Source organism: Ceratotherium simum, chromosome 19, assembly GCF_057802395.1.
Source record: "Ceratotherium simum simum isolate JZ-2026a chromosome 19, ASM5780239v1, whole genome shotgun sequence".
Lineage (NCBI taxonomy): Eukaryota > Metazoa > Chordata > Mammalia > Perissodactyla > Rhinocerotidae > Ceratotherium > Ceratotherium simum.
In genome coordinates this window covers 1,798,743-1,826,327 of record NC_141918.1, presented here as the reverse complement: position 1 = coordinate 1,826,327, position 27,585 = coordinate 1,798,743, and the positions used below count along the sequence as shown (strand labels likewise).

Below are 27,585 nucleotides of genomic sequence, written 5' to 3'. Positions count from 1 at the left end.
TTCTGATGGTCATATGGAGCTTAATATTTCTATTTTCATTGATGTTTATTCCAAATATTGTTCTGTATGAATCATTTCACCTACACCTACCAACAGAGAGCACAGTCACAGGCAATAAGATATTCCCAAATTTTAAAAGATGTAGTTGTTTTTCCTCTCTCTTTAGTAAGACAGTGGTTAGCTTCTCTTACACTGAACTAGGTCCTGTAGGGGAACTAAACATGAATAAGAAACCAATTCTGTCCCCACAGAGCACAACCTATAGTTAAGGAGATAAGGCATAAATATAAATAATCAAAATGATAATGAGGGCAGTGAACTTGGGTGGTGCCGATAGTGATAGAGACAGTGGAATTGTCAGGACCCAGATCCTTATTTATTGATTATACGTACAAGGTTAGAGAGAGGAGAATGTATCCAAAGGCGGTTCAGAGGTTTTTGAGTCTAGGTGACTGATAAACTGGTGGTGCCATAAGAAGAGTGGGATCAAGTTTTAGTGAAAGACAATGAACTCAGGCTTGAATCTTTGAGACTAAAGAACACTTTGCGTACCCATTCAGGGAGGTCTTATGGGCAGTGGCCACCATACTGATTTATTGTAGCTACTTAGTATGTGAAAGGATGTGGGTATAAGCTTGAAACATGGAAAGTAATACTGTTTCAACATAATTTCAAATTTCATCACCTTGCTATGATAATGGAAAAGTTGTCTGTACTTTATTTCCACATGTAGGTGACTTGGAAGCACCTTCTAACCTAGTTATTTCTGAGCGAACTCATCGCTCTCTTAGAGTGAGCTGGACACCTCCTTCTGACAGTGTGGACAGATATAAGGTGGAATACTACCCAGTTTCTGGTGGGAAACGTCAAGAAGTGAGTAGACAACACCTACACCCTCTCCTTCCTGATACCAAGTTTGGGTCCTCCTCATTAGGGCTCTGAGAAATATGTTGCATGTGGAGCAAGAATGATGTGGACATGGGCGGAACTGAGTCAACAGTGGTACTTTCTCTTCCTTGCTAGGCAAGCACTTCCATTTGGGCTTAATGAAAGGGAAAGAGCTTTGCTTAAATTCATATCAATATGATTTTTAATTAAAATTTAATTGGAGAATGCTTGATTTATTCATGAGTTTATACAAGATTTGGAAAGGAACATTGAAGATGATCTAGTTTTACCCACTCATTTCACAAATAAGGAAACAACTGGGAGAGTAAGTTATATGAATTGTCCAAGACCTCATTGTAGTTTCCAAAAACAAAAGACAATGGCCTCATTGAAATACAGTTTCTAAGCTCATTGCAGTTAACTACTTTGTAATTATAGTAGAAAAGAGGGAAGTGACTATGTTATTATTTTTTAATTTTTCTCCTAGTTTTACGTGAGCCGACTAGAAAGGAGCACAGTCCTGAGAGATCTGCAGCCTGACACCGAGTATGTTGTGAATGTGTACTCTGTGGTGGAGGATGAGTACAGCGAGCCTCTGAAGGGCACAGAAAAAACCTGTAAGTCAGATGAAAAAAACACCTTCGCATTGTTCTGTTTTTAAGATAAAGAGATGACAGCTCATGTGGGACTTTTGTCAGCCTTCCAAATCCTTCCTGTACTCAATATCCATTTAACAAATATTTTCCAAGTGCATTCTGCTACTCAGTGGTTGTCTGCTCTTCCTGGCTGCTCCTGCCATCATGGGCCCCACTGGTGGAATGGGTGGTCATGGCCATAGATAACTTAGAGGGAAAAGTACCTTTCACAGAATCATTCACTTCTTAAGGAAAGAGACTATGTGGGGAGTGGAACTAAGCTAGGAAGAGGAGCTGTGCAGAGATAACCTATTTCACTTCTGCAGATGGTCAGATCTTCCTGCTGGCAATGAGATCTCTCCTTTTTTTTTTTTTTTTTTTGGCCTTTGGCCTTTACTAGAGAAGCTCTAATGGCTTTGACTTTGAGTAAAGCTTTTGGGAGAGATGTTCCTCATTCTTACTCCTGGTAGGGTTTCTGAGGCTGTATGAAAATAGTCTATCCTTCTCCCATATTCGTGGCTGGTCTCCAAGGGCAAGGGAGGCCCTTTATAAGAGGAGGGAGTGGGCATCACTCTCTCCAAGGCAAGAACTAACTCTACTTAGTGCTCAGTTCCTTAGGTCTTTATCTCTTCTCATATTTCTCTTCATTTTAGACCATAGGAGGTGGGAAATAATGTATTTCATAATGAGTAGGATTAATCTGATAATTCCTTAAAACTGTAAACTTAATCTTTGGACAAAAAATAAAAAGCTATATGGGTGTTAAGTGAAGAAGGGACAGTAAACCTTTTACTCTGCCTCATTGCCTTGTCTTCAAAAAGCCCATAAATGCCCTAAGTTATCAATGTATGGCACTCTCATTAAAATTTTTTTAAAAGAAAGAAAATAAAATACTGTGTTGGTTATTTGTGTATGAAATTCTGTGATTGAAGAATGAAACTAGTCAACTTAGACATGTTCCAGAAAAAGAGATTGAAATCTCAGGAAGTTGGTATCGATTTTGGCTTCCATGTGGACTCACTGGAGTCCATTTGAAATTTAAACATTTTTCCTCTATGAAATAGTTGTAACATGCAGTCCTGAGTATGGGGTGGCAATGAGCAATGAGATTGTATTTTGGAGGGAAAGGAAGGGATTATATTAACTTATCAATTTCTCACAGCCATCCGTTCTCTATTTAGCATATACAAATGCCAATAATTAAGTAGGAAACCACAATTAAAAAATGAGTAGAATGACAGGAATTAGACTGATATCTCCTTTTACTTTCCAACAGTGCCAGTCCCTGTGGTCAGCCTTAATATTTATGACGTTGGCCCAACCACCATGCGTGTGCAATGGCAGCCAGTGGGAGGGGCTACTGGCTACTCCTTGTCATACGAACCCGTCAACGCCACAGAACCAACACAACCCAAAGAGGTGCGAGGTGTTTGTTTCTTTATCATAAGCTGGGTCCTCCTGCGACTTTACAGATTTAGAATCCCCATTAAGCTGCGGTTACTTATGAACTCATTTATAGCTTTACACACAAAACAGAAAAATAGAAAATTAGAATTGTGGCCTGTGATACATTTTAGAAGACATTGGCATGAAAAAGGAAATACAATTCAGAGAAATGAAGAATAAAAGTTGTGTTATAATCTGGTGATTACAAAGAGGCTGTAACTGGTCATCCCCAGTGAGTGGAAACGCTTGATTTGAATGTCTTATTTCCCCTCTGAATGTCCACATGCAGATGCGCGTGGGGCCGACAGTGAGCGATGTGCAGCTGCCTGACCTCTTCCCCAACACCGAATATGCGGTCACGGTGCAGGCTGCCCTGCATGACCTCACTAGTGAGCCTGTTACTGCTCGGAAAGTCACCTGTAAGAACATTGCTAGTTTTCCTTCTTTCCTTATTCCTGTAAACATCATGTGCATTAGGGTTTTTCTGTCACTCGATGCTAACAATAATTTGATAATTTGTGCATAAATTACAGGGTTATTACTTATGGCAGTCAAATTTGAGAATTAAGATTAATTCTAGACTTATGTCAGCATCTTAAATTGATTCTAGGATTTACATTTTTTTTTTTCACATTTAACATGCCTGATATTGAGGTGTACCTTCAGTCAGTAGTGTCTTACAGTTGCTCTTGGCCGGGGAGCAGTCAGAACATAAAATAATGGTACGTCTTGGAATTGATGTTGTAGATCCATGAAATATGGTATATAGCATTGGTGGGAAGGGAATGTTGGGTGAGTGTAGTTTGGGGGGAAGATATTAGGTTTAAGATCAAGATGTTCTAAGTTCTTGTTGAAGTAGAAACTCTATGGCATGTATAAATAAGTCTGTTTCAATTAATTGAATTAATCAATTAACTCAATCCAAAAGCAGATTGATCATTTCTTACTGCAGTCACCGTGCTGGGTGTTGGGAACGCATCAGTAAACAAAGCAGCACAGAGCACATGGACTTCTTTGTGGTTTGCTCCTCACTTGTGTATGTTGATCAGATTCTTTTGTGTTTCTCGTTTGTCTCACTAACATTCAGATGCTATTTCTTTGAAAATGACAATGATTGCTCTTAGGACCCTTGCCTTACCTAGGTGGTAGTTTTGTTTCATACTTGTTGAGGTAGATATGCTGGGATAGATGACTTGGCTTAAATTCGGTGAGTTTCAGTCCACTTTTCTAAGGAAATTAAGAAGTTGGAAGGAACCTTCAAGAAGGAAAGGGGACTGAGACAGAAGCATGATGAGGCAGAAAAGAGAAAGAGCCCCTGCAGGGCAGGGCAGGGTAAATTCATTGACAACAAATAACCATCTTTTATACGTTAGACCTTGTGTGGAGCTGGTGGTTTTGTGGAAATGGGGTAGTGGCAGATGGAAAGGGTGGGGAACCAGCCAGAGATGGAGACATGTGTTCTGAGAGTGCTGGGAGAGAAGATCCAAAAGTCACAGTGGGATGAAAGACAAATGGGGTCATGGATTTGGATATGGGGCTGTACCACGACACTGGAGGGTGGGATGGCACAGAGAGATGCAGAGACGAAAACACTGTAGGGATGGAGGTGCAGAAACATGGAGGTGGAGAGAGAGATTTAGGAAGAAAGATGTACAGAGTTGAAATGCAAGACAAAGGAAATTGATCAAATGAGCAGCTACAAAGAGTGAGACATGTCTCAGATTACAAAAGAAAATCTCTTCGTTAGTTATCCTTTTTCCCATTCTTTTTAAGGTGAAGCTTTGTTTGACTTGGTAAAAATTTATCGTTTGGGTTTTCTTCTAACCATTTAGGCTTCTGTGGATTTGCCTATAAGCTTATTGGATGCCTAATTTTTGCTCATCTTCATTCTTCACTGTTGTAATCATTTGTTTTTCTCTCACATTCTTAAGGGAGCATAACTCTTTTGATTTTGTCTTCTGTCTTAATTGATTTAAATATCTAATAAAGAAACATGAACTGTACATTTATGGTGAATTATATTTATTATAGCTGAGCAGCAAGTAAGAACTTATTTAAATAGAGTGGAAAAAGGTTAACATATAAATGAGAAGTTAGATTTGTAATAAAAATTTAAATTTATCCTATTTTTGAAAAGCCTTCTTAAGAATTCAGCTCTACGTGATACAATCATAGTACTTTTATCATCATCACCATTTTTTTGGTTATTTTGCTGCACACCTTTAAGTTTCCTCCGAACCACTTCTTGAGAGCTTGTTTGGATGCTTTAGAGCTTTGTGGTTGAGAACCTCATCTGAACCTAATTTCTCATGCATCTCCAGTGCCTTTACCCAGACCTCAAGATCTGAAACTCAGAGATGTGACTCACAGCACCATGAATGTCTTTTGGGAACCTGTGCCTGGAAAAGTGCGTAAATACATTGTTCGATACAAAACACCAGAAGAGGACGTCAAAGAGGTAGGTTGGAGGTTAGAATGGATTTGGAAATATTTGTTTTCCTAGTAGGTTTATCAAAAGAACCTAAACAATTATAGATGACAGCATGTTTTGAATACTTATCTCTTTATTAATATAGTGTTGAAAACTTGTTATATTAATAAAGCAATTTTTGAGTATCAATAATCTATTGGACTGTCTTGATTTAGTTTAGAAATGTTTTGCTATGTGATATTAATCTCGGAAACATCATCCCTTAGTAGATAAAGTTATAGAATCTAGATGGTATTTCCGTCTCATTCAGATGCTATACTTATATGGCATTCTGCATTTTATGAATTACTAAAAAATGTCATAATAATGTTTCTAATAATAAAAGCTAGCAAGGGGATGCAGGAAAGAAAGGGGGTGTTTGTCATATAATAGGAAGATAGAACAGTTCAGCAGGACAGAGAGAAAAGATGAATTTGTTGTTAGAGGAGTATCCCTTTAGCAGTGGGCATTTTTTGAGATGATATTGGGGCAGAAAGCTATTTCCATGACAACCTGATTCAAAGTGGGAGCAAACTAGGGGGCTTCTCCAGCAAATGGGTTTCAAACTTGTGTATGCTTGGTGGAGGGGCATTAATGTCAGAATCTCAGAGGCAATAGCAATAGATATAGATATAGCATAGATAGAAATACTTTCTCTAAGCACTCAATTACTGACTGTGCTGGTCATTTGGATTATACAAAAGCTAATTTATACGTGTGCACACGTTCATTTCATTCTGGGTTTCGATTTCAAAGAGATACAGTGACCAGTGGGTCTCACAGGGTTCTTGTGCAAAGCAAATAAGATAATGCCCCGGAGAACACTCCTGAAGAAATAGGCAGTGATGTGAAGGGAGGCAGGTGAAAATGATCAGGTTCTTTGAATCTGTAGGGAGTCATTATTTACTGAACAACAGTGGCAGATAAGCTCTAGTACACTCATTTTTTCCACTTTGGAAACATTTAAACTGTCTCCAGTTCCTGGACTCGTATACAAATTGGGAAACATCTTTTTTTGTACCATAATTCTTATGGTCTTGTGCTGAGAGATATAGTAAACAACAGAGAGATATCAAAGTAAGTGCTTTGTAAAAGTCAGTCCACCGCTCTATTACAGGTAGAGGTGGACAGGTCCCGGACCAGCGCCCCTCTCAGAGACCTCGTCTCACAAACCTTGTACACTGTCAGCGTTTCTGCGGTGTATGACGAGGGGGAGTCTCCCCCAGTGGCTGCTCAAGAAACTACCCGTGAGTCGTGACCACCCTTTATTGATAATTGGGAAACAGCACCACGTGCATGTGTAATGGAAGTTATTGTGGCATTTTGTTTCTTAATGCTATTTTTGCCAGTATTTAACAATCTTTGGATTCATAGATTGTTTTTCACTTATTTTCTTCCCGTATTCTACCTTTATGTCCATTCCTTTCCTGATAATTTATACCCTACTATTATTCTATCAGCCACTGTCACTAATTCACCTTCCAGATACTTAACTGGTGTGTGTGTGTGTGTGTAGGGGGGGTGGGGAGAAAGTATATTCTTGATGTATGTTGAACATTTTCTCTGCAAAAGTTGCATTAGTTATCAAACATTTTTTGAGATCTTATTATATGTAATGTGCTATCAGGGGTAACAAAATATAAGCATCTTTGCCCTCAATAGTTGATGATTTCAATGTGGAGATAAAAAAAAATGAATGAACAATGCATGGGATTGTGTAAGGAAGGTGGGTAAGTGGCACTCAGATTGTGTGCTGTGGGATTACCTAGGAAGGGAGACTTCCTCGGTGGAAAGGTCTAGGCCTCTCCTTCCCTGCCCCATTCTGCTGCCATTTCGAGGAATGTCTGTTTCTCTCCCTCTAATGGTACTGCCGTAGTATTTAACCCAATTACTATTGCCTGTGGGTCTTTTTTTACTATCTGTTCTACTTTCCCCTTGCTCCCTCCTAATGGAGACAGAGACATTTATTTTGTTCAACTTTGTATCTGCAGTGCTTGGCACAGTGCTCAGCACATAATTCCCTAATTGTATAGTGCTTAAGAAACTGAGGTGTAGAGCCAGCAGTGTTCCGAAGAAATATAATGGGAGCCACATATGTAATTCAGAATTTTCTAGTAGTCACATCAAAAAAGGTAAAAAGAGATGGATGAAATTAATTTTAATAATATGTTTTATTCAACCCAATATATCCAACATATTATCATTTTAATATGTATCGGTATAATAATTATTAATGAGATATTTCACGTTATGTTTTTATAATAATTCTTTGAAATCCAGTGTGTATTAATTTTACACTTAAAGGATATCTCAATTTGGACTAGCCATATTTCCAGTAGTCAATAGCTCCATGGGGCTAGTGGTCCCATAGGGGACAGCATAGGTCTAGAGAATTTAATGACTTACCCCGCCCTGCCCAGTAAACTAGTGGTAGGATCAGTGGTGTAGTCTGGAACTGTTACTTCCTATTCAGCAACTGCCTCACCAGAGGCTCAAAAGCTTCTCCTTTAGTGCCCAGCTGTCTACACATGATTAGGGCATCTTGTCAAATGTCACAGCCTGCTCCTTGACATCAGGCAGTATCCACTTCTGCTCTTTTCTTTCTATGTGATATCTCTTAGCAATTTCAGTTGCCTTCTTGGCATCAGTTCTTAGTGGTAAGGGCTAGTGGCTAGAGATGAAAATTGATGCATATGAGTAGACCGACAGCTTTGTATAAACATAGCAGGTATAGTAAAGAGAAATAGAAGTTAGGAAAAAAGACTGGTGACAGCATGTGATTTAGTGTACTAAATTAATACTTTCAATGTATGTTTTTAGTGCTTAAGATTTCCTAATAACTTTTACATACATCCAAAGTGCATCCTGAGCAACTGGTTTCTCTTGTGGGTGTGCTTATGAAAGTGGTACCATTGTCTTTATCTCAATGGGCCTTTTCATTGTAATTGTTGGAAACAAATTTTTAATGACTTTGGGTTTTGTGTGCTTGGCTTGGGTTACCAGGAGATAGAGAAATAATTGACAATGAAAGCTCAAGACTGGTGGCAGACCTTCCAAATTGCTTGTGCTGCAAACTAACTAGAGAGCCTGATCCATGGAGGGACTTTTAATTGGGATTCTAGCAGACAGTCACCAGCACTCCAGAGTTATTCCTATCTCTGGATAGAGTCAGTGCAGTCTGCTTCACATTGTGTTTAAGATTAGTGATCTCTAGGAAAAGCTAATGCGTGGATTACTTAGATCATAACATTTCATGGACCACGAAGGTCCATGCATTCTCTGATGTCATATGCCAGAGTTTGTGCTTATGTGTATTGCTGTGTGAAAGAGTCCGTGGTTTTCCTTAGATTCTCAAAATGTTTCAGATGCAAAATGATTAAGAACCACTGAGTTAGAAGAGTATTACTAAACAGTACCTTTAAAAAAATCACCATTTTAATAGGGTATAAATTGTAACCTATTATATCCATACAATGCTTGCAGTTTTTGGAGCTTTCTCTTATATTGATCTTTCAAATGAACTGAATTGGTAAGATATTTGGTTCTGAGCAATGTTTTCAGCCAGTTTTTACATGTCGATTAAAATAAAACAAGGCAGTGTTGTTATATCAAATTAAGTTTGTAGATCACATTCTCAAACTCAGGGCTGCCTTTTCTCACAATAGGCATTGTGCCAGCACCAACAAACCTGAAGATCACTGAAGTCTCACCGGAGAGTTTCAGAGGCACTTGGGATCATGGAGCGTCAGATGTGTCCCTCTACAGAATAACCTGGGCACCTTCTGGAAGCTCTGATAAGATGGAGGTAGTGTTAACTCTGTCTTTTTCTTCTTTTATCTTTTTAGATCCTATTTTATTATAGAGAATCTTGTTTGAAATATGTATTACCCCTGTTGCCAGAAAAGTATCCTTTCCTGCTAGTGACATTTGAGCTCATGGCCTGCATCAAAGCAGGAAGACCATCTGGCTAAATGATGTCGACACACTGCCATTGGTGTATGCTATACGTGGTGGCTTAATTTTGTGTGGGTTTGTTTTTTTCTCCCTTTTTCCCTAAGACCATCTTAAATGGAGATGAAAATACTTTGGTGTTTGAAAACCTGAACCCGAACACTCTCTATGAAGTTTCTGTTACTGCCATTTATCCGGATGAGTCAGAAAGTGATGATCTGATTGGCAGTGAGCGCACACGTAGGTGTTCAGCTTTCAAATAGCACATTGTTAATTTAAAATTAATTTAAAAAATGGAGCTATAGCTGTATTAGTAATATTCCCCCAATTCTGTTTTTTTTAGTGCGTTTGATACCCTTAACAACACAAGGTAAGAATTTAATTTGCATTGTTGTATGAATGACCGAATAATGAATGAATGAATGAATGAATGAATGAAAAATACCACAAAAGCCATTGCAAACAGTCCTTCTGCTTTTAAATTGTAAGGTTGATTGGGTTGATTGGGACCTCTTTTAAACAGATCTTTCTTGAAAAACTTTGCTTTGCTATTATTTGTTAAGGAGTCATTTAAGATTCATTGACCATCATTTATCACAGAGTCAGATTTAGTTCTACACCTAGAGTCTACAGTTCTGTTATTTCCTTGGGAAGGACGCATGTCTAGGGGAGGCGTTGTTCTGTGTGCTTACTCTGTTTCTCAACACTCTTCTTTCAGCTCCAAAAAGTGGCCCACGAAACCTGCAGGTGTACAATGCGACATCCTACAGCTTGACTGTCAAGTGGGATTCTGCTAGTGGTCGTGTGCAGAAATACAGGATCTCGTACCAGCCTTCAACAGGGGAGGGCAGTGAGCAGATGGTAATTTGTTTTGGAAAAAAGTATAACTTGGACAATTTCTACCTTTCTTCCTGAAATGCCTTTTACCCCCAATGTTTAGTTAGTCATACTTACTACTTTGAGAGATGCAAGATTTCCTGTATTGGGTGGAATTATTTGACTCCGTCCCTGATGGAGACTCAGTAGACATTCGTGGGAGATGAGAGTTGCTCTTCATGGAAGCCTCACAGCTTCAGGCATGCACCTCGGGGCATCCATACTTCCCGTCAGAACCCTTAGGGCTGGATTTTCCATGAAGATATCTAGAGTTTTTAGTCTATTTAGATTTTTAATCCATATCTCTCTAACTTAATCAAGTGCTGAAAGTTTGCTAAACTTCCTTATTCTAATTTTTCCATTTTTTGCATGTCATAAGGTGTCTCCTAGATCTGATGTTTCCAGATCTGGGCCCCTGTTCACCTAGTTTTTACTGTTTATCATTTTTATAGTTATGCAAATGGAGTTTACTGAGGAAGATGGTAGGACTGTAAACTCAGCTTCTGTCTTCTGTATCTTCCCAGTCTTCCCTTATTTAACAGAGTCCTTGTCCATTCACCTTTCTTACTTTAGTTGTCTGTCTTTGAGCCTTTTCCGGCTTTGCTTTCATGAACTGTGTGACTAGAACTGCACACATTATCCTAGGTCAGGTCAGGAAGCACTGTGATTTTATACTGATAGGGTGATGCTTCCTCAATTATTTCAGATACCTCTTTTGGTAAGGTCCAGTATTTTGTTGACTTTTAGGGGGGGCTATAATATTTCCTCACATAGCCTTAGAGAGTTATGAGTTATTAATCTTTAATCATCTGACCTGCTGAGCTCCAGCAAATGGGTCACACCTCTTACCAGTTTAGAGATGTTAGCAGAAGTGGATGCTGGCAGTGGTTAAAGGTCTCTGATACTTCACAGTAAGTGGGTTTAGCTGAGTCAGAACTTTGATGTGACTTTTGAGTTGGTCTTTTGAGGTTTCCATAGAACTAGTCTTAGGTGGTCTGATACATTTGGATTGAGAATTTGTCTATTTTAGTTAAATGGGTTGTCAATAATAAACTAAATGCCAACTGTAATCAATTGGCTTTTATATAAACTAAGATAAGACACATTTGATAGACTAATATTTTAATGCCAGAAGCAGAACTTGTTTTTGTCTGTACCAGGCCAGATTCAGGTAGACTGAAAGCTGGTGAAGCTTGTCTTTAGCATTTCTCTTCTTGAGGATACTGATCCTCCAACTGCTGTCCTGAGTCTCTTTTACTGTCTCTCAGCTGTTTGTTATAATTAGAAAAAGTCTCATAAATTTACCCTCTGGAAAGTATTAGCTGATACTCTCTTAAGGTCTGTTATTCTTGGGGATATTTGCATTTTAATGCTAGTCCATGAAATAATCAATGTAATGAATCACTGATGCTAGAATTATTTTGGAGAGTTGGTAAGAGAAGTAGGTGGTGGATATCCCTCTGCTTACTTGTAAGGCTAGTTCTGCTGAGTGCATACTGTCAGATTTGTTAAATATCAAATGGCTTGTATTGATATTGATACTTTTTTCTCATCACCTCAAATATTAAATTTATTAAAATTAGCCGCTGTAGTTCAATTTGCTCATATTGAGGATGACTTCAGTGATCAGTGAGGTTTTCTCTAGAACTCAGACTTCTTGAGTGGCTGGATGCTAAGCTGGACATCTGGACTGTCCTAGCGCATCCAGTCACTCTCATGTGCTCTCACTGTAGGCAGTAGGCCATGTTCATGTGATTTTAATTAGTATGGCATAAACATCTGAATTTGGTAGACTGTTAACAAATCATACAAATTTTCTTTCAACAAGATAGCTAGATGGCCTGAAGCAGTGAATAAAAACTTCAAACTTCATAATTGGAGGAAATTGAAAAGCTTTATACCACAAAGCTGGTATTATGGAGATGACTGGGAACCCCTGAGTGTGGCCTGGCAAAGGGTCCGGTCACGTAGTTTACACAGCTAATGCTGTTAGAGTGGCTGTTTTTTGGGGGAAACACCAAAAGCTTTAGATCTTTTGCTGAATCATTTTAATGTGTTTCTAAAGCAAATAAAAACCATCTGTAAAAATGTAAGAATAATATTGAATGGTGTAGAGCCTCTAATACTATGCAATTCTTCACTGTCTTAAAATTCCTTGGTAACTCACTTATAATTAATGCCTTTTTTGGGAAGAGATCTGTGAAATGTGTTTTGGATGAAATTTTGCAGTGCTTGCAGTGAGCAAGTAGAAATATCTTTTTGAGGTCAGCAGTTTAAAGCTTAGAATCCTTTTTATGACTTAAGGTGCATATTTTACATTTAAAGTTATACCATAAGACATATTTTAAACCTTCACTGTGGTACGTGTTTCCAGATCTTGGCAAAGATCTCAAACAGCTGCCTGGTAGAAAGAGCTTTTTCTAACAGGTTAGTGAGATGGAGAGAACAAAGCTAACGCTTATCCCTGTTTTACTCAAGACCACAATAGGAGGCCGGCAGAACAGTGTGGTCCTGCAGAAACTGAAGCCTGACACACCTTACACCATCACTGTGTCCTCCCTGTATCCTGATGGTGAAGGAGGTCGGATGACGGGAAGAGGCAAGACGAGTAAGTGAACCCAGACTCCTGTAGCTTCTTTACGACAGTAACTACCATTGGAGTGGAGTCACATCCTTATCTGGAAACACTGGGGTGACATAGAGGTTTGTTGATCTTTTAAAATGCATTTAAAAATGATATTGTTTTAATATCCTTGCTTGGAGTTATCTGTCTCTGTTCGTGGAGAAAGACATTTATTACTTTTGAGGATAAAAGAAATGCTCTGGGGCCAAAATATCTTCTGAAGAGATGAGATGTGTACCGGATTATCACGGACATTCTTTCATTTATTTGCTACTGTATCAACAAATATTTGTGAGGTGCCCGCTGTGGGGTGCCTGCTGTGTTCTAGAGTTCCTGGGAGATATCAATGAACCTGTGTTTCCTGTGTGCTTGCTTGTCAGGATCACACAGTGATGTGATTTCTGTGCATTTCAGAACCTCTGAGTACTGTGAGGAACCTAAGAGTGTATGACCCTTCTACCAGCACTTTGAATGTTCGCTGGGACCATGCAGAGGGAAATCCTCGTCAGTACAAGCTCTTCTATGTACCAACAGCAGGTGGTCCAGAGGAGCTGGTAATTATTTCCTGTAGTGAAAAATGCATGCTTGTTTAAACTGTAGCTGAATGATTTAAAAGAGAGGTAAAGAAGTTAACCAACTTGTTTTAGCACTGAAGGAGTTCATATTCATTTAATAAAACTTGACAGAGGGGCCTTAGTACCTGGATGATAGGGGAATTGTGGGGTCTTGGGCCTGGGGGCAGTAGTCATTCCAGGAAGTTCTAAGGGTGGAGCCTCGAGTGAGTGTGAGATCTGGAGAAGTCTTTATAGCCTCTTATAATGGTATAGGGGCATCTCCTTATATTCCAATATTACAGAGCTTTGCTGCTTGACTTGGTCTTGAGTTAGTATTTTGAGTATTATATTGTTTGAAGTATTATTTCTTTTACAAGATTTTCAAATCAGGTGTTTTACGTTTTATTAAAATATTTAGGTACCAATCCCTGGGAATACCAATTATGCCATTCTTAGGAATCTGCAGCCAGACACCCCCTACACTGTTACAGTAGTTCCTGTGTATACTGAAGGTGATGGAGGACGCACGGCAGACACTGGAAGGACATGTAAGTAAGAAGGCACAAATATTTACGGTTTTCGTTATACATTTTGCTTTTTATTGTACAGGCCATATAGGCCCATTAAAGAAAATTTGAAAAATTCAAAATGATAGAATAAAAACATGAAAATTACACATAGTTCACGTCTCAAAAACCATCAACTGTTTATATTTTAGCATATGAAATAAAAAATTTATAATGGCATTCTTCTTCTGAAAGGATAATTTCAAGATTTGGAAATGTGTGTGCAATTATTAGCGTGCTTCTGCAGTTCTTCTCTCTCACTGACAAGAGGTCTTTGAGCTTTGCTTTGTACTTCATAAACTTGCATCTGTTGTTGAAATCTGTTCATCACATTACTTGGTTGCACATTTCTCTGGTTTGCTGATGAAGTGCTTTTTGGCATTAAAAATCTGTGTACTTTCATTTGCATTAACATCTTGAGAAACCAGTTTATAGTGGTTTTACTATTCTTTGTAGTATTGCTTAAACGCTTTTGTGCGTACTCATGAATATTTCTTTAGCTTTAAAAATATACTTGCTGATGGCTAAAAGGAAGCAGGTATGGATGGCTTCTTTTGGTAAAAGATTAGTGGTCTAGAAAGATGATGTTATTAGCTAAACTAGAGTTTGGAGTTAATATGTGGATTTAATCTGTATGTTTTTCTAAGTTCCTACTGGAGCAGTAACTTGGGAACTGAGTGTATTTTTTATTTCTCCCTCCTTTTGCCTTTTCTTTTACTCACAGAAGACATTTGGTAGCTACTTGTTGAATGAAGAAGGAGTGAATGAAAGAATGGATGACTGAAACCCGCTGACTGAATTAGATGGGCTTCATAGCTGTTGTCAGTTTTTACTTAGAAGGCAGATGTTATAAAATTCCTCTTCTCTATCTCTCCATTACTTATACTGGAAAACTGAAGCTTCTTTCCAGTTCCTTGTCCTTTGTCCCCTGTCCTTTTATGGCCGACCCAGTGCTAATACTTTCCCTAGCTTGTTTTTTTTTTTTTTTTTAATGATTGTATTTATTTATTATTTTCCCCCAAAGCCCCAGTAGATAGTTGTATGTCATAGCTGCACATCCTTCTAGTTGCTGTACGTGGGATGCGGCCTCAGCATGGCCGGAGAAGCAATGCCTCAGTGTGCGCCCGGGATCCGAACCCGGGCCGCCAGCAGCGGAGCACGCACACTTAACCGCTAAACCACGGGGTCGGCCCCTCTAGCTTGTTTTTATTGGCAACAACTTTGCTTCCATATAGACAAAGGCCATAATTGGCTAACTTTGACTAAATTTGGATTTGGAGAGTTTTAATCTGCTTTTGTGTGTAGATGATTAGAAGTTTAAGGGGGACAGTATTTTATCCTATCACAGAGTGTAAGTCCTGGAGAGGTGATAACAAAAGCTCGACATATATAAACAGATTTAAGAAATGTGCGTTGGCTTTTCTTTCCTCAGTGGTGAGAGGACTGGCCAGAAACGTCCACGTGTACAATCCTACCCCCAACAGCCTGGATGTGCGCTGGGACCCTGCGCTGGGGCCCGTGCAGCAGTATCGCGTTGTGTATTCTCCTGTGGCTGGCACGAGACCCTCGGAATCTGTAAGTGATTTTGTCATCTTAGAGCTCAACAGAAGAATTTTGTAGATTGTACTGCGCCTCCTGCCATGGCTGCTGGCCCAGAACAATAAGTCGGTTGTTGGTGTGGCCCCGAGTCTCATGGAAACTTCACCTCCTGATGAATGCAGGCTCGTGTTTGTGTCGTGTTTGGTAGCCTGTGAGAATGCAAACCACATATGTGCCAGGGTATGATGCCTAAATGACTGCTTTTAGTGATTTAAGGCAGGTGTTTTAACTATGGGGTTAGTTAGCAAAAATGAATTTTGGGAAAATGCAAATTAGTTACATGAGTTAAAAACCCCAGTAGTAAATGCAAATCATTGCTGGACCTTGTCAATATGGGCTTTTGTTGTAACAGACAAATGTCTTTGTTATGAAAATATCTAATTTCTCTTGCACTGGCTCTTACAAATGGCCCAATCTATCTTCAATTCATAGTACTATTCAGTTTTGTAAGTAGATTAGTAATGTAGAAATCGGAAATTACTGATTTGAATAAGGATAGTATCAGAACACCTAAAAGAAGGTAAGTTTATAGACTAATTTAATTTACAAGTCTTTACAAAAATACACAATGATGCTGAACAAAGATGAACACGTGCCAAGCGATACATGTGTTCAGTAAGAATATTGATTTGCACGTCCCTGTGTGTGGTGGGACATATTCAGACAATGTTGCCTTTATCCACCGCATGGAGTAGCTCTCTATTTTAATACAAAATCTCTCCCCCACCAGTGTGGGGTCCCTTCCCCTATGTGTATCTAATAGTCGGGATGCTCTTTGGGTGATTATCATCAGCCTTGGACATTGTATTTGAGAATCCTAACAATAAACGTAAATGGGAGATAATTGAAGCTCTAAGGGTCAAGTAGGAACTAACTTTCTTTGGAGGGGGAATTTCTGGGGATAACGCATCTAATGGTGTGGCTTGGGCAGATCTCATAAGGAAGCGTAGACGTTGGCCCCTGATGTGTCTGGGCTCAGCTGTTTTAATAAACATTATTATGCTGACTAATAAAAGACTGGATAAGCATTTGGGTTGTTGTCAGGCAGAATTTGTCATTCCCTCCCTCCAGATTGTGGTGCCTGGAAATACCCGCATGGTGCACCTGGAGCGGCTGATTCCGGACACACCCTATTCTGTGAACATCGTGGCTCTCTACTCGGATGGAGAGGGCAATCCCAGCCCCGGCCAGGGCCGAACGCGTGAGACAGAAATCCTTTCTCCACCCCATTCCCTTGTAACTTGATTGGCAGGGTCTCTCTGAGTGAGTGAGGAGTGGGAGCGAGTGGCTAGTGAGAGGTGGTGAGAGCTTTCTCTACCTTTGTGCAGGTGAGGGTAGGACTGGGCATGTGGTTCTGCCTGGGCTCAGCCACATTTACATTCTCGGCTAAAGCTTTGAGCCCATGACTGCCCTCTGTGCTGAGTGGACTTTGTTTGGCCATTTTCTTATCCAAGACTTAGGTTAAGGAGGGGTTTCTTCCCTTCTGCTCTGCGGTAGCTCTTCTCACCATGTGAGCACTTTGGAAATGCAAGGGCTCAGCCTCTATGTTTCACTGAACAGGAGGTGTTATAGTGGTTAAAAATAGTCCCTTTCTTTCTCAGTCTGTACATTAGGTTCAAACCTAGCTCTGTGCCAATGAAAGATTAGCATGTAACAATAGCTCTGAAATGTAGTACTTTCCACTGTTTATGGTTTCACATTAAAACCATAGGAGATATATATTTTATCATAAGGGAGTAAGCATACTAATGAATGGTGAAACGCCTACTTCCTTGATGTGACCTGGGTACAGTTCTTTTATATCCCTCCCTCCACTCCTGTGTCTGCCATGCTCCCAGGCAGGCAGCTAACTCTACTGTGTTTTATTTATTTAGTACCACGAAGTGGACCAAGAAATCTGAGAGTCTTTGGGGAGACAACCAATAGCCTATCTGTGGCCTGGGATCATGCTGATGGGCCAGTTCAGCAATACAGAATCATTTATTCTCCCACTGTTGGCGATCCAATTGATGAATATGTGAGTCCAGTTCTCATTTATTTGAGCATTTTGTAATCTCTTACCTGGTTGGAAGATGAAATTCAGCTTTCTTCTTTAAAAATGTGCTGTGATTAGAGTTGAGTCCTTGATTTTTGTGTGACAGTCACTGCCCAGACAGTCACATTGTGTATGACTTTCTCTGACATGATACTGGGACCACCCAAATATGCCTGCTGTAGCCTCCCACATCACAGAGAATCAATGTCTTTGGGCTCATTTCTTTTTTTTATTTTGCTGAGCAAGATTCATCCTGAGCTAACATCTATTGCCAATCTTCCTCTTTTTGCTGAGGAAGATTTGCCTCTGAGCTAACATCTGTGCCCATCTTCCTCTATTTTGTCTGTGGGTCGCTGTCACAGCGTGACTGATGAGTGGTGTAGGTCCACGCCCGGGAACTGAACCCGGGATGCGGAAGCAGAGAGCACAGAACTTAACCACCAGGCCATGGGGGGTGCCCCAGGGCTCATTTCTGTTCTAAAGACAGATTGAAAAATTGGCTTATCTCATGAAATGCATATCTAACCACTTAATTATGCAAAAGGAACTAAATCTACTGAAACGTGATATTATTCTGAGCTACCTAAATTAATGTTCAAATGATGTGACTATCCAAATCCTATCCTTTCTTTAAATCCAATTCCTCTACAAGATCTCCCTTAAATATTTCAGTGCTAATTCGGCTCTCTTTTCTCTAAATTTAACAATTTTTTAGTCCATTAGGGTTTTGGAATATACATGCTCTCATATTAATTTCAGACTTTTTGAGTGTCAAATTTTATCTCTCTGGAACCAGAGTCAGGTTTCCTGTAGCTTCTTCAGGCCCTCACTGTGCGTGTCCATTTGCTATGGATGGAGGAGCTCACCACTTTCCTTAAAGCTCAGTGATTAATTGCCATGATGCGTTAGTAGAAGATGACACAAAATGTTGATTGTAAAGCAGTTAGGTCTGTGGTTTTCAACAGTTTTGCCACATACATTGTCTTTGATCATTCTCCCTCCATTATCCCCATGTTATAAAGTATTTCATGTTCTTGAATTTGATATATTAAGCTTTAATTCAAGCCCCCATTTTTATTAACCAGAAACACATGTAACTGTTGTTTAGAGTTTCTGCTCCAAATGAGATAAGCAGTATTAACACTTAGTTTGCCAAAGCAGAGAAGCTCATGCTTTAGTGTTTATCCAGACTTGCCATGGACAAATACACAATTTCCTTTCACTTTCTGAAAACATTAAAAATATAATTTCTTCCCCCAATTCACCATTTGTAATCCGGGACTCTATGCTGGGAATTACTGGCCTAAGTGATGCCCGTTGTTTGTAGAAGCAAAGCATGGGGCTGGGAGAGAGAGTGGGAGATGTATCTGGTTCATTTCCTCTTCACGGAAGTAGTTGAATGTATTTTCCATTTCTTCTTTTCCATTTTTTTCACCTAATTAGTATCAGCCAAATGGATGTTCTTGAGGGCAGAAACAGTCTACTTTTGCTCACCAGTGTATTCCCAGCTATTACCATGCTCTGCCCACCGTGGGTACACTGTACCTGGTTGTGGAAGGAGTACATGCAAATGTAGTGCTTAACCACTGAGGGCGGAGGAAGACAACCGCCTGCTGAGGGCCGCAGGACTCAGTAACCCGTCCTCAGGTGCTGTAGGTGTTAATACCTTTCAGCTTCGCAATTTCCTTCAGAGATGCTACATCACAAGGCCGGTAAGTGGCCGATCTGGAATTTGAGCCCAGATCTGACTCCAAAACCATTCTCTCCCGCTGCACAGAGGCAGTGTAGACCATTTGCCTGGCCATGAGCTTTGTACAACAAAAAGAAAACATGAAGAAACCATTACTGTTTATGGAAATACATAAAACAATATTGTCTTTTGACTTAGAAATCCTCTAGCTGATAATAAATTTAAATTTACTTCTCTTACAGACCACAGTCCCAGGCAGAAGAAATAACGTAATTCTACAGCCCCTACAATCTGATACTCCGTATAAAATTACTGTTATTGCTGTTTACGAAGATGGAGATGGTGGCCATCTAATAGGAAATGGAAGAACTGGTAAATGTCTTATGCTTTTTATAGTCTTTAGATTTTGCCTTTACCAATGCATCTCAAATACTACATTAATACTATATTAACATTTATATTACACAATGAATTTTGTCAAAATGGTAGGAGAACAGAATTTGTATTTTAACTTTTTTTTTTTAAATTATAATTTTTATTTATTTATTTATTTCCCCCCAAAGCCTCAGTAGGTAGTTGTACATCATAGTTTAACATCCTTCCAGTTGCTGCACGTGGGACGCGGCCTCAGCATGGCCGGAGAAGCGGTGCGTCGGTGCGCGCCCGGGATCCGAACCCGTACCGCCAGCAGCGGAGCGCGAGCACTTAACTGCTAAGCCACAGGGCCGGCCCTGTATTTTAACTTTTTAAAAGTCCACTAGAAGAAGAAAAAGGACAAAAATCTATATATTTTGCTTCGCTCGAGAAGGTTTTATTTCTCCTTTGGAAAACCGTTGCACATTCTCTGAATACTGTTTTACTTTGTGTGGTATCAGTTAAGGCTGAGCTGTTACCTCAGTCAATTTAATATCAGCAAAAACCACTCCATTGTGATAGAATCTTGAATCATATATAAAAACGCAAGATCATTAATAATCATCTTCTATCTTTACAAGTTTAGCTTTTTTAAAAGATATTTTTTCTATTGTGCCAAGTAATTTATAAAGAATTACCATTGTTCAGGCCCCTTTTCTAGCTTACACTGGTGGCAATTTCTTATCGTTTAGATCAAAGATTCTCCAACTTGGCTGCTGGTTGGAATCACCTGGGGTGCTTTAAACAATGCCCATGCCTGGGTGCCACCCCCAGGGATACTGAGGTAATTGGGCTGAGGTGTGGCCTGGATCTGCTTAGGTTTTAACGTGCAGCCAAGAGACTAACTGGTTTAGCATAAAGGTGGGCTGAGCTATAGGTCTGAGTTGTGGCTGATAAATATTGGCATTCCTCTTTTCCACTTCATTCAGCAAAAATCCACTTAAGTAACATGATTTCGGGTTCTTTGCTACCCTCAGTTGCCTAAACTCTTTTGGTGCTTACATGATCTTGACGATATTACAAAATTTGGGAGCAATAACATTTGAAAGCTCCTAAGAGAAAAGCAGGGCTAGAGTTGTTTCAGCTCAGTCTCTCAAGGCCAGGAATTTATATGTTTATTGATACCTGTTGTCTACAGGACCGAGTCAACGGAAACTCAGCTTAATGACTCACGATGATTTAAACTTAGCAACTTCCCATTTTTCACATTCCCTTAGATTTTAGAATATTTTTTATTTTTTTGATGAGGAAGATTGGCCTGAGCTAATGTCTGTGCCCATCCTACTCTATTTTGTATGTGGCACACCTCCACAGCGTGGCTTGATGAGCGGTAGATAGGTCCTTGACCGGGTTCTGAACCTGCGACCCTGGGCTGCCGAAGTGCAGCACACGAACTTAACCACTACGCCACTGGCCCCGAGAATATATTTTGATATCTTTCTGGGGCAAGGGCATGTTTTAGAATTTTGTGCTTATCAAAATATATAAAAATTTTTACTAGATCTTGAACTATCCAGGAAGGGCCAAAGCCATTTCTAGTTTCCCTTGTGAACAAAGTTTTTCAAGTTGAATTCTTTGTTTGTGAAATGCTATAAATAATAACTCAGTAACTACTTAGGATGCTACCTAACAGCATTGATTTTGCAGGGTGTGGAGTTGGAGGCAGTATCTCTGGAGGCTTGAGGATTTTCTCTAGGTTATGTTGGTGGAGGGTAGAATAGAGTTGGGAGAGAACATTGTTGTAGTTGCTAGCTAGCTGTGTGGTCTTGGGCAAATCATATCTTATTTAGGTGGTAAGGTGATTGGGTTAGATAGTCTTTAAATTGCTTTTTGGCTCTAACAACCTGTAATCTATAAAATTCTAAAAATGGTATGAAATCTCTATTATTTTCTATAATTCTGCATCATATAACATACCAGCTCTGGAAATCACCAGTTCCTGAGTCCATTTGAGCTGCCGTTTGAATTTGGAAAGCTACTAAGTTTTTTGCTGAACATTTCAATGCCTTTTAATTGTTTTCTGGATAAGGACGTGGCGGGATATTATTGACTTGCTCTCATGGGACTGCACTATCAATACTTATAATCAATTCTCATGAGGTTCTATGCTCTCCTGTGTGTCAATGAAAGGTCAGTAATGTGTGGCAATATTTGTTTGCAGTGGGACTACTTCCGCCTCAGAACATGCACATCTCTGATGAATGGTATACGAGATTCAGGGTGTCCTGGGATCCTTCACCCTCCCCGGTTCTTGGATATAAAATTGTGTATAAGCCAGTGGGTAAGGAAGCACCTTTATCATCATAGAAATGTGCTGGAGAGTTATTTGTGTCTGAGGGTGCTCTATATTGCATCCCCTGCAATTAGATTCTCTTGATAGTTCAGCTATCACATCAAGTCCTCTCTCAGTAAAAGTAGTATTTCTGGAAATAACATTTTAAGCCAATGGTCTAAAATATCATTGTCACTATGAGCGTAGATGAGACTCTCATTAATTTGCATGATTCAAAGTTTGACCTGGTCCATAAAATTCACAAATGGAATCTTCTGTGTGCAGACATCCAATATGTTACTATGGTTGTGAAATGATGCATGTTTAATCAATATAAACTTACATATTTTTCCCATTATGTTGAGGTTTTGTTCCATTTTGGGCATAAGTATTTTAGTTTATTCATGACAGGCTTGTTTTCAACTTCCCATTAACACTTTCACCTAAATGAATATCACTTTGGTTAAATAATTTGCTGTCTTTGTTTCTATGTTCTGTCTATATGCTTAGGAAAATGGAAGAAAAGTATTCTTTGTACCAAATTTGCTAGGGCATCTTCCATGAACCCAGGAAGGGTGTGAACTAGAAAAAAATAAAGGAGAGAGGGCAAGAGAAAGGAAAGGTGACCCTGTGTAAGAAACGGAGAGAGAACTCAAAGGAGGAAGAGGTGTTGGTAACAGGACCTTCAGTAACCACACTTGTGCAATGAGGTTTGAGACAGATGTTCTTAAATCATCTCTACAACAAACAGAAAAAGTTGGGCACCTCCTATGTGCAAAGCGCTCTGCTGCACAGTGGGGCTTAGAGGAGGCGCTCGGGGTCCAGGGTAGTTGACCGTGTGATTGATTCTGTCAGTAAAGCACATTGATTACACACCTGGTACAGTCCAGGCTCTGTGCTGTGCTTTCAGAATAAGAGCATGAAGATTCAATCTCTACCTGTAGCTTCGTATTCATCATATAACACCACACACAGCTGTGAGCAACGCTTAAGGGGCTATGGAATTAATGGTGTTCATACTATCACTTGAATGTATGTTATTTGATTTTAAGAAAAATTTGAGACTGGTTATGGCATGTTTCTGTGTATTTCTGTGATTGTTATTAAAGGTACCAATGAGCCCATGGAAGTTTTTGTTGGAGAAGTGACGTCATACACGTTACATAATCTCGACCCCAGCACCACCTACGATGTGAATGTTTATGCTCAGTATGATTCTGGACTCAGCGTCCCCCTGACGGATCAAGGCACTACATGTGAGTCATGGATCTTTTCACGGTTGTAAGAAAAAGTCTAGTACAAATTATCAGGTCAGCCTGTTTTAATTTTATTTCTTTTTAACATATGCACGTTTCCTCAGCATTAAGTAGGTGGCCCTTTTGTGTCCAGCTAAACAAGCATATAAGAAATGTAATCACGTATACAAAAAAAGCATATGTTGAGATATTTTTATTTCTCATAAAAGTATTTTGAATTTTGAAAGATAAAAATTATAGAAATCACGATTTCGTCCATGAATGATCTAAAATTAGAGTTGGGATGCTATGTAGTTTTTTTGACATTTGAGGTTAAAACATATTTAGCTAAATGTATTGATTTCATTAAAAGTCTTCACAAAAATGCCACGACTATAGATTCGGCCTTCAGATAGATTTTGTTGTCACCAAGTGTTATAATAACTACTTAAGGACTTAGCAGATAGCCTTTCAGGAAAATTTCATGTTCTTTTCTGTGAGACGTCTATGATGTTGTGGTGTTGAGAGGGACTGTGGAATTTCCTTCCCTTGAGGGTCAGTGGTAGAGAGGAAGGTCTGTTTTGGCTGCACCACATTTTCGTGTATGTTTCTTGTAAGGGGACATAGTAAGATTTTAGACATTTATTTTTTTTTCAGCCACAGTGGAAGTTTTAACATAGTGTTATGATTAAAAGCATGCTTTTTGCCTTTATACAAAGTAAATCTATTTCTTTCTTTCTTTCTTTTGTAGTGTATTTAAATGTGACAGATCTGAAAACTGACCAGGTCGGGTGGGATACATTCTGTGTTAGATGGTCTCCTCACCGGGCAGCCACCTCCTACAGGCTAAAGCTAAGCCCTGCAGATGGTACGTGGAGTCCACAGTAGCAACACTTGAAACTTCAGTAACGAAGAGGCCATTTTGCTTATAAAAGGATATATAAAAATGTCTTTAAATATAGTTGATGATGACACTGGCATTTTCCTTTGTTGTCATAATCAGGAACCAGAGGACAAGAAATTACAGTGCGTGGATCAGAAACCAGTCACTGCTTCACTGGCCTCTCACCAGACACTGATTATGGTGTCACTGTTTTTGTGCAGACACCAAATCTCGAGGGACCAGGTGTCTCTGTCAGAGAACATACCAGTAAGTTTTTGAGTAATCTGGAAAGTCTCTGTAAGGCCTTAGAGCAGAATGCTGTAGGTGTGGGAGACTCCTGTGTAGGCACTTCTCCCTCCAGGCAGCAGCAACGGTGTAATGACGGCAGGGTCTTGCAGGTGGAGTCTGTTGCTGCTTCAGCACCTTTATCTGCAGCAAATTTGTGGTGCCCCTGTTCCAGAGTTGGTGTCTTTTAAGGAAAGGGCTCAAGGAGGGGTATGTGGCTCTCGCTGACAGTGAGAAGGTGACTGCGGGTCCATGTTAGTGACTTTTACTCATCTGGCCCTACCTGAAGGCCTTCCATTTTTCCTTCAACTCTTGGCTTTGCTTTCTGCAGCTGTAGTCAATGTTGAATGACTACCAGTGATACCAAGTTTGGACAGGACTGAATTCGCAGTTTGTCAGTGCCAATGACACTTGATTCGTTATCGAGGACTTAAATTGCTCTTAAAATTTACTTTCTATGATATGAAATGTGCACATATTGTGTTTTTCTAATTATTCCTTTTTAATTCTAGCCATAAAACCAACAGAAGCACCTACAGAGCCACCAACACCCCCTCCTCCTCCCACAATTCCACCAGCCCGTGAGGGTGAGTACAGCTGATGGGTAATACCTGAGCTGGTGAGGATCTGTAGTCTTCTTATTGTGCCTAGACATCCTTTATAATTGAGATAGAACATTTCTGATTTATTATTCTTGCTGAAGAGTTTTTAGATTAAAGGAAAAGGTTACCAGTAATCGGTTCTTCTCCTCTTCCAGGCAGATTTTCGTGTGAAGAACATCAGTCATAAACTACTCCAGGTCTTCAGTTGGGAGTCTGTTTCCTCAGTTTTGCACATTAATACCTTACCTAGTCCGTAGTCACATGGTGGGCCTTTCTGCTGGCGTCAGCAGACAGTGGGAACCTTTGGCTGCATCTGCAGCCTGGTCCCTGGGGCCTTTGGCTTTGGAATTCCTGGCTTCTGACCTGAGAAGTGCCCTGGATCACACAAAGCTAAAAAATTTCCATTCACCAAAGTTTGAGACGTAATTGTCGCTTGCAGTGAATTGGTAAAAAGTCATAGTGAGCTATGAAGACTGGTCTCTCAGTAATTTGGGGCAATTCTCCGTTCTTCATCAAATAAAGTTTAAGCTAATTAACTACTGGTTTATTCTTTTTCCGCATTCTGTTTCCAGCATGTAACTGAAAGCATTTCAGATTTTAAAAGGATTTTTCTTTTATCTCAGAAGGCTCTAGAGTGCTACAACTTTATTAAACCTATTAAATAAGTAAAATTAAAAATTAAAAGTATATTGTTATAGGGTAAAATAATAGTAATATTATTATAGGGTAAAGTAATAATGGGTTTCTTTAAATTAGACTGTTGAAAAAAACTCAGTAAATAATCTTGGCTTAAGACACGTTAAGATTTTTTTCTTAATAGAATTTATTTTTTAGAGCAATTTTAGGTTCACAGCAAAATTGAGCTGAAAGTACAGAGTTCCCATGTTTGCCCTGGCCCCTCACATGCACAGCCTCCCCGACTGTCGACGTCCAGCACCACAGTGGTACATTTGTTACAATCATGAGCTGACTGACACATCATTATCACCCACAGTCCATTGTTTACATTAGGGTTCACTCTTGGTGCTGTATATTCTGCATATTAAGTTTTTATACACTAAAATTTTGTTAATTTTTTTTTAGCCTCCAAGTCTGAAAATTCAAATTAAAGACATTACTTTATTTTCTTCCCTCTCTTTCCTCCCTCTGTATGATTCTAGTGGCCTAATTTAAAATAAAAGACACCTTATTTGCACCAAATATTTGATAATTATATACAAAATCTCTAAACTCACTGATGGCTGTTCTTAAGTTCTGGACATCATTGCTTTCCATCTGATTTCCTCCTCACTTATTGTTGAAGCTACTTGAAGTGTCCTGTGAGGAAAGAGCAGATATTTGCATAATGTATCGAAACAGAGGAATTCCAGAGCAGAAATTGAGGGCCAATTAGCCTAGCGCTGCTCCGGCTCGACTGTGCACTCGAGTCACCTGGGCGTCTTGTTACTGCTGCTCTGATGCAGGGAGTCTGGAGTAGGGCCCCTGATTCTGCATTTCTCAGAAGCTCCCAGCGATGCTGTTGCTGCTGAACCACATTTGGAGTAGTGAGGTGTTAGACTACATTTCTCAGTTATGCAATTTCATTTGAATGAAAGAATTTATGAGATTTGGGGCTTCCTGTTTTTTTTTTCTCCCTAGTATGCAAAGGAGCCAAGGCAGACATTGTATTCTTGACTGATGCCTCCTGGAGTATCGGGGATGATAATTTCAACAAAGTTGTAAAATTCATCTTCAATACTGTGGGAGCATTTGATGAAATCAGTCCTGCTGGAATCCAGGTGGGTGTCGTTTCATAGGTGGCTGTTCATTCGTAATGTCTTGCTATTTCCTTTGACTTCTCTTTTTAAATAGAAAGACCCTGCAGTATAAACTATGTTTTGACTTTTGTTATTTGCTATTTTCCCTACACATGTATTTTTGGAAAGGAGTAGGGTGTAAATGATAAATAAATAGAAAAATAAATATTCCTCTAGGTATTCTCTTGGCTAGATGATATTTCTGTTGAAGAGTTTAGGAGATTCTGACTCTAACTTCCTGCTTAAAACTTCCAACAATGATGCATTTCCATAAAAGGTCATCCAATGTTCTGGAAATTCAATGTGTTGTGGTTATCATTCCCCATTTAGTCAGAGGCATCAGTGATGAATAGTGACTGGAGTGGGTGTGTGGGGCCCTGCTGCCCCCTCTGTCATGACATTGTGGATATTTCCTTCGTCAGAAGAATGGCCGTTATTGACTCAAAGGATATTTCATTTGTTTTCATAAAATGATAACTACCACTTATATTGCTGTGGGATCATGCCAAATTTTTCGTTTCACTAGGGTAGGAACTTATAGAAGTTTGTCCTTCCATGAGAGACCTCAGAGAATAATTAATTGTTTAGCTCTAACCTACCTGTAAAGCTGGGAATCTCCTCCATCCCTCCCAACTCACCCGTGAACTGAACACTCAGGGCCACTAGCTCTGAACTATTTTTGAGTCTTCGCAGACCCCTCTGAGAATCTGTTTAAAGCTAGTATTAACTACTTCTTGTGTTCTGCAACCTTGAAGACCCACTTCA

General features: G+C 39.6%; 1 protein-coding gene across 3 annotated transcripts in view; it reads left to right on the top strand.

Moving 5' to 3' along the window:
* The window catches only part of COL12A1 (collagen type XII alpha 1 chain), a 114,372-nt gene that overhangs the window by 52,231 nt on the left and 34,556 nt on the right, over window positions 1-27,585 (top strand). For all 3 annotated transcript variants that reach the window (XM_087443785.1, XM_087443784.1, XM_087443783.1), the window contains 23 exons: window positions 734-873; window positions 1,376-1,505; window positions 2,800-2,942; window positions 3,259-3,388; window positions 5,291-5,431; window positions 6,561-6,686; window positions 9,105-9,244; window positions 9,498-9,630; window positions 9,734-9,760; window positions 10,109-10,251; window positions 12,745-12,874; window positions 13,304-13,443; window positions 13,862-13,991; window positions 15,442-15,584; window positions 16,680-16,809; window positions 17,483-17,625; window positions 19,576-19,705; window positions 21,909-22,028; window positions 23,129-23,275; window positions 24,006-24,122; window positions 24,258-24,404; window positions 24,935-25,009; window positions 26,663-26,802. In XM_087443785.1, coding sequence (XP_087299911.1) covers window positions 734-873; window positions 1,376-1,505; window positions 2,800-2,942; window positions 3,259-3,388; window positions 5,291-5,431; window positions 6,561-6,686; window positions 9,105-9,244; window positions 9,498-9,630; window positions 9,734-9,760; window positions 10,109-10,251; window positions 12,745-12,874; window positions 13,304-13,443; window positions 13,862-13,991; window positions 15,442-15,584; window positions 16,680-16,809; window positions 17,483-17,625; window positions 19,576-19,705; window positions 21,909-22,028; window positions 23,129-23,275; window positions 24,006-24,122; window positions 24,258-24,404; window positions 24,935-25,009; window positions 26,663-26,802 — 2,945 coding nt within the window. The remainder of the gene's footprint in view (window positions 1-733; window positions 874-1,375; window positions 1,506-2,799; window positions 2,943-3,258; window positions 3,389-5,290; window positions 5,432-6,560; window positions 6,687-9,104; window positions 9,245-9,497; window positions 9,631-9,733; window positions 9,761-10,108; window positions 10,252-12,744; window positions 12,875-13,303; window positions 13,444-13,861; window positions 13,992-15,441; window positions 15,585-16,679; window positions 16,810-17,482; window positions 17,626-19,575; window positions 19,706-21,908; window positions 22,029-23,128; window positions 23,276-24,005; window positions 24,123-24,257; window positions 24,405-24,934; window positions 25,010-26,662; window positions 26,803-27,585) is intronic.